Consider the following 13,047-nt stretch of genomic DNA (forward strand, 5'->3'; position numbering starts at 1 on the left):
CAATTATGTGGAAATAGAACAATAAATATATTTTAATATGTTTGTAATTTTTTTGTCTGAACCCAAGAACTAAAAGATCTCTAAAGTCCCTTGTTCCTCTTCTGGCTCTTTACTCTTTTTCTGTCTATGTATGGGCAGTTCCTCAGTCCCCACCTCACTTTAATCACACCAGCCATCTCTTCCAATTTAACAACCAGCTTCTTCATTTCTCTTTCTTGCTACTGCCCTTCCCTAGGCAAGGCCCACACAAGTCCAAGCTGGGGGAAGGGCTAAAGCTAATAGATTCCAGGGCTGTAACTATTGTGGGCCCAAATACCCTAGTGGGGTATTAGGATGATGAGAAGGGAGGGCTCCAGGAAGCCAGGGCCTCAGAGCCTGTCCCCAGACAGAGAGGTTGGCAAACCTCAGAGAGCTATGGCTTCCTGAATAGGGTGTGCTCTGGCTAGCGCAGTTGGGGTCAGGAAAGGGGTGTGGCCACCTTGGAGTATTATGGCTGGGACCTAGGGATCTCAAGGATGGTGAGCAATGCAGAACCAATCCGAGGTCCCTCAGTTTGGGATGTATTTTTCCTCTAGAGGTCATTTATTCGTCATTTTACGGAGGAAAAAGCTGAAGCACACAAAGCCACATAGATCATGAGGGATAGAGTCAGGAGCGCATTTTAGGTCTTTTGATGCCAGATCAGAGTTTTCCCTATTACTCCATATACCATTTTACAGAGTTAAGCACTTTGCCCAAAGTCACACAGCTAAATTTTGAATACATGAGTAAGTATATGAATACATAAGTAAATATATGAAGCTGCATTTGAATTCAGGTCCATTTGCTAACTTCTCTTCTCCTCGTGTTCCTATACATCCCAAGTCTGGGATGTATAATGATTGAAGGAAGTCCAGGCTCTGGGGAAGGGTAGCAGATTTAGTCTCCTCCCACCCTTACACATCCCCCCACCCCACAAGGAAGGGAGCAGAACAAACACTTGTCCTAAATAAGAATGTTCTGGCTGAGAGTTGCTCATTGACTCCTTCTTCACCACTCACATGATTTTTCCTATTCTCCTTCTTTCCTCTCTGTGTAGGATTTCTCCTTGTATTTCTCCTGCATTGGACAGAACACTTTGGGTCCACTCCAGTCCCTTCTTGGAAGCTCTCTACCTACTTAGAGGTGGGCCACTGTGTTATCCCACCCTGGAGTGGGGTGGAGGTGATGTTGGGTATTAAATTAGCACAGGCATCAAGGATGCTCCTGAGCACAGATCTGGATTTGAGGCAATGAGCTATCGCAAAGATGTCAAACACCAGGGAGGCTGAATAAGATCAAAATGTAATTGGAAAACATTTCACAAAATAAATAAAAATTCAATAGAACATAGCTAATGTTACTATGTGGTTTCTAAGTCAAAATGTGGGATACAGAAATACTTTTTCCTTTCTGTTTTGAGTTTGACACTGTAAAAACTTTGTAAGGAGAAAGAATATTTATTATGGACTATGTGCTGGGTGGTCCAGGGGTTAGAGCACTGGGATTGGAGTCAGAAAGTCTTGTTGGGAGTTCCAATCTGGCCTCAGACACTTACTAGCTATGTGACCCTGGGAAAGTCACTTAATCCTATTTATCTTAGTTTCCTCATTTGTAAAATGAGCTAGAGAAGAAAATGGCAAACCACTGAAAACCCCAAATGGAGTCACAAAGAGTAAGACATGACTGAACAACAACAATTACATAAGAGGCACTGTGCTTATTACTGACTAAGGAAACAAATAAAAAATGAACTAGTTTCTTCTCTCAAGGAGCTTACATCTAACTGGGGGAGACAATATGGGCTTATGATGAAAATAAACAAAACAGATAGAAGGTATTTTAATGAATGGCAGGCACCAGGATTTGGTAGAATCAGGATAGACGTCATATAGGAGATGCAGCTTGAGTTGAGCCTTGAAAGTACTGGGGATTCTAGGAAATGTAGGTGAGGAGGAAGTGAATTATATGCATAGGAAACAACTAGTGGGAAGTCATGGAGATGGAAGATATAGCATCTAATGGAGAACAGGGTTTGATTGGATTGTAGAATGTAGAGAGAATAAGGATAAGGGATGCAAAATAAAGCTGGAGAAGTCTTAAGGGATCAGGTTTAAATGCCAAATAGAAGAGCTTGTATTTGATTGTAAAGATAATTACTGATGACAATGACTGATATCATCAGACCCATACTTAGAGATAAGGGCACCAACTAGGAAGCAAGGAAACCCCATTGACTGTCAAATTCCCAGTTTCATCATCTGAGGAAAATACTTTGTATGAGAGGGGCCAACTTTTCTCTGTTCAGCACTTGTTCAGCATATTTGTCACAAATGTTTTGTTTTCCTTTTTTTTTTTTCCTGCAACTAGGTAGGAGGGAGAGAAAACAAATTTTTGTCCACTTAAAAAATAAAATTAAAATTAAAAAAAACTTTAAAGCTTTTATCCTTTTTCCCCCCCACAATGGCAATGAATGAGGAGAAGGAAATATGCTTTCCCCCGGAACAAAAATTCTTGAAGGCCAAGAAAACAGTGTTGAAGGATGTACATAAAAAAAAAAATGAAATTTTCCTTATCCTCTGGTGACCCAAAACACTTTGGTTTGAAGATAGCCCATGAAAAAGTGCCCCTAAAAGAAATAATCCAGCCTTTAGCACAGTACCTGGCACACAGTAGGTACTAGATAAATGTTTTTATTGATTGATTGACTATGCCATTATTAAGTTTTCCTTGACCAGATAATCTGCTCTAAACAAGATCAAGGAAAATAACCCTGGTATTCACTGTGGATGCCAAGGCTAAAAAATATCAGATGAAGCATGCTGTAAAGATATGACATCAATGTCCTATCAGTGTCAATGCACTGATCTGGCTTGATGGAATTAAGAAGGCCTATTAATTTGCCCAAGGCAATGATGCTTTGGATGTTTCCAACAAAATTAGAATCACCTAAGTTATATTCAGCTAGTCTTTATAACAATAAAGTCATCTACTCTTAAAAACAAATTAAAAACAAACAAACAAAAATCTTTATAGCTCTCAGTTGTTGGAAAGTGGTCAATATTGGGTCTTAATCCCTCCTGCACAGTTGTATATAAATGGACAAAAATACATTTTCCACCCTCTGCTAGTAACCTCCAAAGAGCAAAAGAATTATTTGGTGCTTTCTCAGCTTTATTTAGGTTGAATAATTCCTGCTCATTCATTTTTAGAAAAAAAAAAACAAAACACATTTTCCTTCTTTCTTCATGATCTCTCCCTGTGTTTCCTTAGGACTGATCAAAAGCATTTGAGGCAGGGTCAGTCCCAGGCCAAGGACAATCCAAGGTCCCTAATTCCCTAGAAGTACCAGTGTTAGAGAATTCATTCTCTATTTTGGCCATTTGGTGTTGGCACTATTTATCTCTCTCTCTTTCTTCATAACTTCTTCCTCTGTCTTCTGACCACTTCTCTATTGCTCTTTTGCCTCTTCCGGCCCTCCTACTCTGACCATTACTTCCTCCCATTCCAGTTCCCTTGTCACTACGGAAGGGACTTTCTTGAGTTTTTCTTGATCCTCTTGCTCCCTTCCATGAATTGTGATGTTGGCATCCACTGCTCCACTTTCCCTGGGAACTCTTCCTTATTGATATAGTGAATCCCAGAGCATTTAATTTAAAGTCAGAGAATACCTACAAGAGGGTATGCTAGAGATCATATAGTCTAACCCCATCATTTTGTAGAAAACTCTTATCAATGTCCTATGTATGACCAAAGATTTATATTATCATAGAGTTGGAAGAGACTTAAGAGAGGGATTTAATCCAACCCTCATTTTACAGATATGTAAACTGAGATCCAGGAAAATGGAAAAATGGAGTGACTTGCTTACCCTAAGGTCACAATTGATACTCAGCTTGATTCTCATCCAAGTTAAGATGTAGCTGTAGAGTCAGAAGCAGCTATTAGATCTTTCCAGGGTCATAAAGGAACATTAAATCAAATAACCTAAGCTTGGAGTGTACCCTACCCTGGGAAATATACTGTCCCTAAATGCTTCAGGGAACTAAAGTGTAGGCCTAGATATGGGTCTGGACTTGGTAGGCCTCTCTGGTTGACCAAGTAGTTAAAATGGGAGGGCCATAAATTGGGTTCCCTACAGGAAGGGAAAACAGGAAACATGGAGAAAAATTCTGGGGCCCCTGGTGATGAAGCAAAAATGAATGGCACCTAAAATGAGGAAAACTAAAGAAGTGGGGGACACTGAATAACAAACTCAAATTTCTGGAGGAGGTTAGTTCAGGTGATGAAATCAAAATTACATATTTCTGCAGCAAAAGGGATTCAAGAATAAAAGGGAAAAATCTGTCTAAAACCTGTTGATATTTTCACACATTACTCAGGAAGCCCAAGGAATCTCCTTCCTTCGATATCTGTTACTTAAACTTCAGTGGCTCTGGATAAGAGGAGAAAGTGTCCTAGTTACGGGGCAATGATAACAGGGTAGAGAGTGGACACAGAGACTTCCTCCGAGATCCTTTACTAAAAGTGGAATACTAGGACATTTCTCCATGCTGGGTAGTTGGGTTTTTTTTTTGTTTAGTCATTTTCAGTCATTTCCAACTCTTCATGATCCCATTTGGAGTTTTCTTGGCTAAGATACTGGAGTGGTGTGCCATTTTCTTCTCCAGCTCATTTTACAGATGAGGAAACTAAGTTTATCAGGATTAAAGGACTTGCCCAGGGTCACACAGTTAAGTCTCTTCAGCTGGATTTTAGTTCAGGTCTTCCTCTCTCCATTGTGCCCCCTTGCTGCCCCATGCCGGACAGTTTCTTATTATGTCGTCTTCCTCTGTTAGACTATAAGCAATGATTGTCTAGCCTTTCTTTGAATCTTAGCACGGTCTCTAGCAAACAGCAGGTGTTTAATAAATGTTTATTGACTAACTGAGGGTGATCTATAATAGGTCTCTAATGGGTGACAGATGTACCTGACAATCCTAAAGGCAGATTTTCAGGATAAAGTTTAACTGGAGTTGTGAGACTGTGGAATAGTCAGAAAAAAAGGTGTTATGCTATGGCTCTCCCAGTTTCCCTGGGTGTGATGGGAAAGGTTCTTAACTCCTGCTCCCCCCAGGAAAGTTTAGAACTCTGTGCCAAATGGGGAGAAGAGAGAAATCAGTCTGGAGTACAGGATCACTTGCTTTGACTCAAAGTGACTGGTCAGACTGCCAAGAATGAATCCCTGGGTACCCCTGTGAGCAATTGATCAGTGGAGTGGAGTAGTGAGTTTCAGGAGCTCCAACGCTTTCTTGTAAAATTGTCCCCAGGATACAGGGAGGCAGAAGGTAGTTGACACATAAATACTCCTTTCATCCAGTCATTCTACAATGTTATTCATCTTTGGGGTTTCATTTTTCTCAGCTGTAAAATGAGGGAGTTAAACTAGAGGGTCTCTGAGGTTCCTTCCAGTTCTAGGTCCATTATCCTATGACGTGTTTAAATACTCCTTTCATCCAGTCATTCTACAATGTTATTCATCTTTGGGGTTTCATTTTTCTCAGCTGTAAAATGAGGGAGTTAAACTAGAGGGTCTCTGAGGTTCCTTCCAGTTCTAGGTCCATTATCCTATGACGTGTTTTTTTTTTTTTTTTTTTTTTACTTTTTATCCCTTTACCCACAACTTCAGAGTACTACTTTCCCCAAAGTCAAATACAAATTCCTCTTTTTGGCATTTAAAATCCTTCACAATTTGGCTCCCATCTATTTTTTCCAGGCTTATTGCATGTTAAAAAGCACTATATAGTTCAACTAAATGAGCTTTCTTGCAGATTCTAACAAATGACATTCCATTTCCCATCACCATCCCTATGCACAAAGAATGCACTCCCTCCTTGTCTCTTTTCTTCTAAAATCCCTGGAGCTTCCTTCAGTTTGAGAGCAGTCTCTTCCATGAGGCTTTTTATCTCATTTCTCCCACCCCTGAAATGGACTTTACACACTTACATATTGATTAATTAGATGAAATATAAGTTCCTTGCAGCTGGGGATTATTTAATTTTTGGCTTTGCAATCCCAGTGCCTAGCATAGTACCTAGTGTTTGAAAAGTTTCCCTCTCAGATGCTTTAAGCTGGCAAAGCCTTTCAAGAATCAACGGCTTAGGTGATTATTAGGAAGGTAGCTGAGTCGCTGCTTGCCTCTTAGCCCAATCTGTTCCAGGCATGGACAGAAAGGAGGAGATCCTGCAGCCTAGTCACTTAGGTAGCCGCTTTCAGCTGGGCAGTTATATTTCAAAATGATTCTGAGGACCCCTTGCTAACTACTCCCCCAGGGCCTCAAGCAGTAGTTCTTCAACCTAAATGTCTGATGGAGGGCCAGGCAGTGCTCCAATGGAGGAGGAAAGCTGTTTTGGGGGGAGCTTCTTTCTTGTGTCCTGGGTGGGAGTGGACCGATTATACATGGACTGGGGGCAGGGGAGATGCAACCCCTTGGCCCTGAGAGGAAGTGACTGAAGAGCTTTCTAACTGTCTCCTTTCAAAGCCGCCAGAGGAAATGGGGCAGGAAGATACTGGCTACACGTCCCAACATGAACAAGAGAAGGGTGAAGGGTGGGAGGCCATGTGTGCTCAGTCAGAGTACAGAACGCGATGGCCTGGCTCATCTCTTCAGAAGCTCCACAATCTCCCCTCGTGCCACTATTAGTCCCTGGCCCATCGCCAAGGGGGTTGCTGGAGTTGTCTCACACTTAGCAGGGAGCCTCCCACCAGGATGAGAGATAAGCCCCTCCAGTCATGGCTCCCAAGCTCCTCTGGCAGGGCTCTGGGCATTTGTGCTGCCAGGCTGGCGCTTTCCTGGGGCAGTACAGGAGCAAGCCCGACTGGAGGTAGGGGCAGCGAAAGGCATCTCACCCCTGCCCCCTTCCTTCCTCCCGCCCCAGACCTATTGGCCGGCCTCTGTCTCACCTTGAGCTGGGACTTAGAGACTTTGCCGCTCTTCTCCACATCCAGGGCTGTGAAGGCATACCAGATGGATTTGAGCAGTTCCTTCCGCAGGGCCATGGCCGAGAAGCCTGGGACCCGGAGGCTGCTCTGACACCCAGGAGATCCGGTTTCAGGAAATGCAAACGGCTTTGGAGACCGCAAAAGGGCCATACTACAGAGCACTAGCTCCACCTGCCTGCTCTGAAGTATTCTAGGTTCCTCCTCGAAGGGGAGAAGGGGTGGGTATCTGAGATGAATAAGAGCCGGCCTTATTTGCTTGCCCAGCCCCTGAAATCACAGATCTTACTAGGGACTCCCTTGGCCTCAAGGGCGGGTGGGGGTGGCTCCCAAGATCACTCTAGTGACTGAACTCCTTGGTTCATGGAGACTTCTCGGTGATCCAGAGGAAGAAAGGGATAAAAGATACATATCCTCAGAAGTTATATGGGCAAGCCTCTGAGCACTCAGCCTCTCTCAAATAGGAGTGGAGTAAAGGGGACTGGGGAAATGGTGTAAAGTAGGCACTTTCTTCTGCTTTTCTTCCTATGAAATTATTGAAACCTTTTCCCTTTTCCCATCTTCTCCCCTCACTCACACCCCTTAAGTGTGCTCCTCCAGGGAATTAAAAGCATAATGCTATCTAAACCTCATGAGATCTTAACACAGAAATCCTTCTTTGACTTATATGGGAGACATCTAGTTCAACTTCATGGGAACCAGGCTCCAAAGGGAAATCAGAGGCATTGATCTTCAGATACTTCCAAGAAGCTGGAGAAGTTAGTGCTCCCTAAGTGCAAAGTTCAAGTTGTTTGCTATGGAAGAAGAGAGCTGTTCCCATCCCAACAGCCTTCTCTTTGGGCATTTCTAGCAAACACACAAAACCTGGGAAGATATGTACTTTAAAGTATGATTGTCACCATTTTATAAATGAATGAAGCAGCTCAGCTTCAGGAGGGATTAAGTAATTTGTCCAGTATTATCCAGTTGGTGGAGTCTTAAAACCTAGGGGATCTTGAACAGCCAGCCCAGTACTACCTCCACGACATTATGTCCCTGGCTTGTCCCTCACCATAGGGCCTTGCCATTTCGGTGGTGTTGAACAATGAGGAAGTCTCACAGGGCAAGCACTCAGCAAAGAGATGAATATGGAGCTGAAATTCCCCTGGAGTCTGGAAGCTGCAGGTGTAGAGGTGCATCCTTGAGAAGGGAAGAGGGATTGGGAAGATTGGACTCAAATGGAAGCCCTCTGTCTGGCCAATATGAACTGATCTATGACGGCCACATCACAAAAAGCCAATTCTTTCGCATCAATTTGTCTTCTACCCTCACCCCAGCCCTGGTACCTTATCCCAATCATAGAAGAAACCCAGGACTTCATGGACTCCAAGAGAGGATTCAAAATTACTGAGATCAGTGTCTTGCTGCTGGTTCCTATCATGAAGGGTGAATGACTGAACAATATGGAAATTTGGGACTTTTATTAAATAAGCATCCACCCACTCACCATCATCACCCTTAGCAGAAAAAAAATTATAAAAATGGAATTAAAAAACAAACAAAAACCACACACACACACACAAATCTCAAACCCAGCAATCTAAGTGCAGGGACCACTCTTTGCTCCAGCCATAGTATGAGTGGCTGGGTGGTAGGCTGAGGGAGACTGTTTCCTTCTACTTGTCTGCCATAGGCCCCTCAGGAAATTCTTGCCATTTGCCTGGACATATTGGCCCCTCTCGACATAGTTATTGCTGTATGTGGCTAGAGGGGCTCCAGAATATCCTCTGGTGGAGCCAGATGCTCTCCCCTCCCCTGCTTCTGCTGGGGCCTCCCACATAGTGGGTAGCAACTACCTGAGGGCAGAAGGCCAGCCCCAAGGCATCCTTGACCTCTACTCACTGTCCTAAGGAAAGGGGTAAGGGACAATAGGGTGTTCTCAAGAGGAAGAGGAGCACCCAGGCAGGCTTCAGTGGGAGCCCCAGGGCAATCTGATGACCCAATGGGTCCTTCTCACCTTCTGAGGACGTCTAGAACTCCCTAATTTTGTCTGCCACCCTTATTGATGGCAAAACCATTCCCTTTCCCCCAACTATGCTGCTCTCAACACTGCTTTCTCTGGCTCAGCGACCTCTATGTGGCCACCTTCCGTGGTTCATCCACTGCCTGGACGCTTGGAGACAGTGATGCCTGTAGAACATGGCATCTTCTTTGCCACTGTGTGGGACCCAGCTTGCTCTAGGGTCTCAACAGCCACTCTCTGATATAGATGTCTCCAGGGTCACGGCCCCCTGCTGCATGGCGGCAGTAGCCATACTAATGGCCTCCTCCAAAGTCTGCTGCTCCTCCAACTACAGGTGAGTGAGAGGGAGAGAAAAGGAATGAGACTCTTTGTAGACAAAAAATAGGCTTTTTGTGTCCTCCAAAGCCTACCATGGTGCTAGTTGTACCTCAAACACTCAAATGCTTGTTTGGTTGATACACAGAAGAATAACATGGTTAAGGAGTCTTGGAAGGGTAATGGGCCTGGGTTATTTTGTAGGAGAAAAGAAATTAAAATCCTAGCAGCATAAAACTTTTGAACTAGATAGATCTTAGAGATGACCTAATCTCTCATTCTTTGTCCTCCTTTTACAGAAAAGATTACAAATGGAAAACTCAGAGAGTAGACATTTCTAAGGTGACACAGCTACTCTACCTAGCATAAGTTAGGCTTTGGAATCTCTTCCAACTCTGAGATGTCATGATCTGTAATTCAGTGAATTACTGGCAGACTAAGGTCTCCTGATTTTGCCCAGTGTTTTTCCTACCAATGCCACTAGCACATTACCACTCCAAATTGATGAGAAGCAGTTTCAGGGGATAGGAAGTAGCCATGGCACAGGAGATAGAACACTGACCTTGAAGTCAGAAAACCTGGGCTATGGGCCTGGTACTTCTGATACCTGACCTTAAGATTAAAAATATATATCTCTTCTCAGTTACCACCATTTGCAAAATGGGAAAAATAGTTTGCATTAATCACCTCACAGAGTTTTCTGGATGGGCAAATAAAATAAGGTACGTAAAGTTCTTGGTAAACTTTAAAATTGTTACTACGATATAAGACATACAACTATTTTCTGGGAGATCAAGCTTATCAGAACGGGCATGGAAAAGATACAAAGAATGATGAATAGAACTATGGAAAAGAGTAATGAAGCTGCTGGGAAGGATCTGATAGTATGGAAATAGGAATGGGCAAATCATATTTGGTACTCTGATCACAAGAGACCCCAAGATGTTTTATAATCCTATTTTGGTCTGAGAGAAGGAATAAAATCAGTTCCTTTGAAATAAGTTCTTTCTAAAATTCCTTTTTAAATTTCTTCTTTCTCTGGATTCCAGTAATATCTTGCTCTCTTCCTGTTTCCCTACAATTCACACACCTGCACTGCAATGTGAGTCCCATTGGCTGTAGCCAACAGTGCCACCTGCTGGTGATGAAGGGATCCTACCGGTGAATCTTCAGTCACCATGGCTCCTGAGGTTATGATGGTAACCTGAAACACAGAAAAGTGTTTTGTTTTGTTTTCCCCCTTTTTAGCATATTTCCAGACATCCTGGAAAAGGGATATTATAGAAAGATTGAGAAAAGAAACGAGAAGACTATTCAGATTCAGAAGCTAATTGACTTGAGGTTCAGGACTAATCTTTTTCCAGACTCTAATCTGGCCCAGGGGTTTCAAATCACAGAATTGTAGAACATCAAAGCACCTTGGGAGCTCATCTAGTTCCATTTCTCACAGCCACATTTTACAGAGTCCAAAAACAAAGCCCAGAGAAGTAAAGCCCCACAGGAGGTGACTGAGATTATCCAATAATCTTTAAGATGATACTGATAATGACTTAAGGAATCCCTTTTTTAGCAGTAAGAAGAGCTGTATAATTCCACCCATGGTTGAATGCCTCTACTGAGAAGGACAGAGAGAGAAGAAAAACTCTGGGTCGTACTGGTTGTGTCTCGGTGCCATCAGCGCTGACCATGGTGACTGTATGCGTGCTGGAGGTGGCAAGATCTTCAGGGCTGGGGATGGCAAGGGTTGTGCCGCCATGTTGGGTCACCATGCTGATGGCACTTCCTAGGGCCTGCAAGTCTTCAGGGGACAGACTGACCTGTGATAAAAGGTTTGAAATAAAAAAGATCATCTTGGCTATAGGTTAAGCTATTGGATGCTCTTTGTTAGTTGTAGATCAAACTTTTTCTGTAGGGATCATAAGGACACAATCTGGGCCTGCTCTGTTCACAATTCAACAAAACTTCTAGATAACATATAACATACAACAAGATTAAGAAGGCTGTACTTCTTATCATCCAGGAGATTATACACTAGTCACTAAGGACTAAATGAAGCAGCTGATTTGGGATGGAGGACTATGGCAGAGCTAGGGATTATGGCAGAAAAATACTGACTTTGGGCATCAGAAGACATGAGTTGGAATCTAAGCTCTGCTACTTACTCTCTATTATTTTGAGAGTCACTGTCTCTCTTTGAGCCTCAGTTTCCTTATCTGAAAAATGAGGGGGATGGATTAATCATTTCTAATGTCTAAGGGTCAATGATTTTGAGATTTACCTCTAATGATTCTGTAAATATCACCAATATTAACAACTTGCCATGTGCATAGTACAATGTACAATGCCACATGCACAGTGTAAGACTGAATAAATAGAACTACATGAAATAAAGAGGGAAGAGATATCATTTCCTTTTGACAGATGAGGAAACTGAGGCAGAGAAGTGAAGTGGCTTGTAATTTAGGCAACTAAGGATCAGAACTGAGTCTAGGCAAAGGCCTAGAGCCTCCCCTGAGTTTCTTATGTCCTTCTACCTTGTTTTTTTCTCCTGAGGCAATTGGGGTTAAGTGACTTGCTCAGGTTCACACAGCTAGGAAGTGTTAAGTGTCTGAGGTCAGATTTGAACTCAGGTCCTCCTGACTTCAGGGCTAGTGCTCTATCCACTGTACCACCTAGCTGCCCCTATGTCCCTCTACCTTGTTCAGATAGTTAGGAGCTCCCCATTTTAGGAGAAGTGGGACCAGTGCCAATGGGGCTTTCTGCTCAGAACTCAGAAGAAATGGAGTGTCCATCTAAGTACCTGGCCAGGCTACTCTTCGGGGACTGTAGTTTCTGCCACCTCCTGCAATTCTATGAAGGTGAAAGGTTTGGGAGCTTGGGGGCCATTACAAACACACATTTTGGGGATGATAACCTCTTCTTCTTAGATAATATGATTTTTGTCAGCAACAGAGGATCTCCCCCCTCCACCCTGAGCCCTGGAGCCTGTACCTGTTGGGTGCCATCCTGGGTGATCAGGGCCACCTGAGGTGCCCCATCCTCCTCTGTCACCATGGTCATCTGTGCTGGGATGTCACCCTCTTCTTTCACCTCTGATAGGAAAGTGATGTGAGACCTTTTGGGTGGGGGGCTCTCCTCAGCTGCAGAAGCAGCTAGGGGAGGGAAAGGAGGCACCTGTTAGTTTCTGGCCAGCACACCAAAGTCTGATTTTCCCCTCTCCCCTGAACATCATGGCCTTGCCTCCTGGGGGCACTGGTGCCAGGGTGACCCTGCCCCTTACCTTCCAGCTGCTGCTGCTCATAAAGGGCCTGTTCACTTTCCTCGGTGGCTTCCAGCTCACCATGGGCGCTGCGCTTGTGCATGGCCAGGGTGGAGGTCTGCCGGTAGGTCTTGCCACAGCTGCTGCAGGTGTACGGCTTGCAGTGTGTGTGCACCACGTGGTGCTTATATAGGCTTGAGTACTCAGTGAAGCGCTTGCCGCAGCCCGGCACGGTGCAGACGTACGGCTTCTCCCCTGGGGACACTGGGCTGTGAGGGGGGTGGGGACTAGGGCTGGCAAGGGGGGAACTAGGGGGACAGAGAGGGGAGGATGGGGCTGGTGAGTGAGGAACTGAGGGGCAAAGGTGGTGAGAGAACTAGGGGGACCAAGCAAGGAGATGGGACTGTGAGAGGGAAACTAGGGGGACAAAAGGTAGAGGTATGGGGCTGTGAATGGAGACACAGGGCCTGGTCCA

General features: G+C 44.1%; 2 protein-coding genes across 6 annotated transcripts in view; both read right to left on the reverse strand.

Moving 5' to 3' along the window:
* Positions 1 to 8,364, reverse strand: part of DEF6 (DEF6 guanine nucleotide exchange factor) — a 43,975-nt gene extending 35,611 nt beyond the window's left edge. Inside the window, exon 1 of the mRNA XM_003768990.4 lies at positions 6,961 to 8,364. Coding sequence (XP_003769038.2) covers positions 6,961 to 7,149 — 189 coding nt within the window. The 5' untranslated portion in view covers positions 7,150 to 8,364. The remainder of the gene's footprint in view (positions 1 to 6,960) is intronic.
* Positions 8,365 to 8,441: 77 nt separating this feature from the next.
* ZNF76 (zinc finger protein 76) overlaps positions 8,442 to 13,047 on the reverse strand; it is a 32,092-nt gene continuing 27,486 nt past the window's right edge. For 3 of the 5 annotated variants that reach the window (XM_023502929.2, XM_012549000.3, XM_031965013.1), the window contains 5 exons: positions 12,594 to 12,827; positions 12,305 to 12,465; positions 10,969 to 11,130; positions 10,404 to 10,517; positions 9,222 to 9,326 (listed from right to left, as the gene is read on the reverse strand). In XM_023502929.2, coding sequence (XP_023358697.1) covers positions 9,222 to 9,326; positions 10,404 to 10,517; positions 10,969 to 11,130; positions 12,305 to 12,465; positions 12,594 to 12,827 — 776 coding nt within the window. Of the gene's footprint in view, positions 9,327 to 10,403; positions 10,518 to 10,968; positions 11,131 to 12,304; positions 12,466 to 12,593; positions 12,828 to 13,047 lie in introns of all 5 variants that reach the window. The other 2 variants (XM_012549002.3, XM_012549001.3) reach the window with 2 other exon arrangements.

Source organism: Sarcophilus harrisii, chromosome 4 (assembly GCF_902635505.1).
Source record: "Sarcophilus harrisii chromosome 4, mSarHar1.11, whole genome shotgun sequence".
Classification (NCBI taxonomy): Eukaryota; Metazoa; Chordata; class Mammalia; order Dasyuromorphia; family Dasyuridae; genus Sarcophilus; species Sarcophilus harrisii.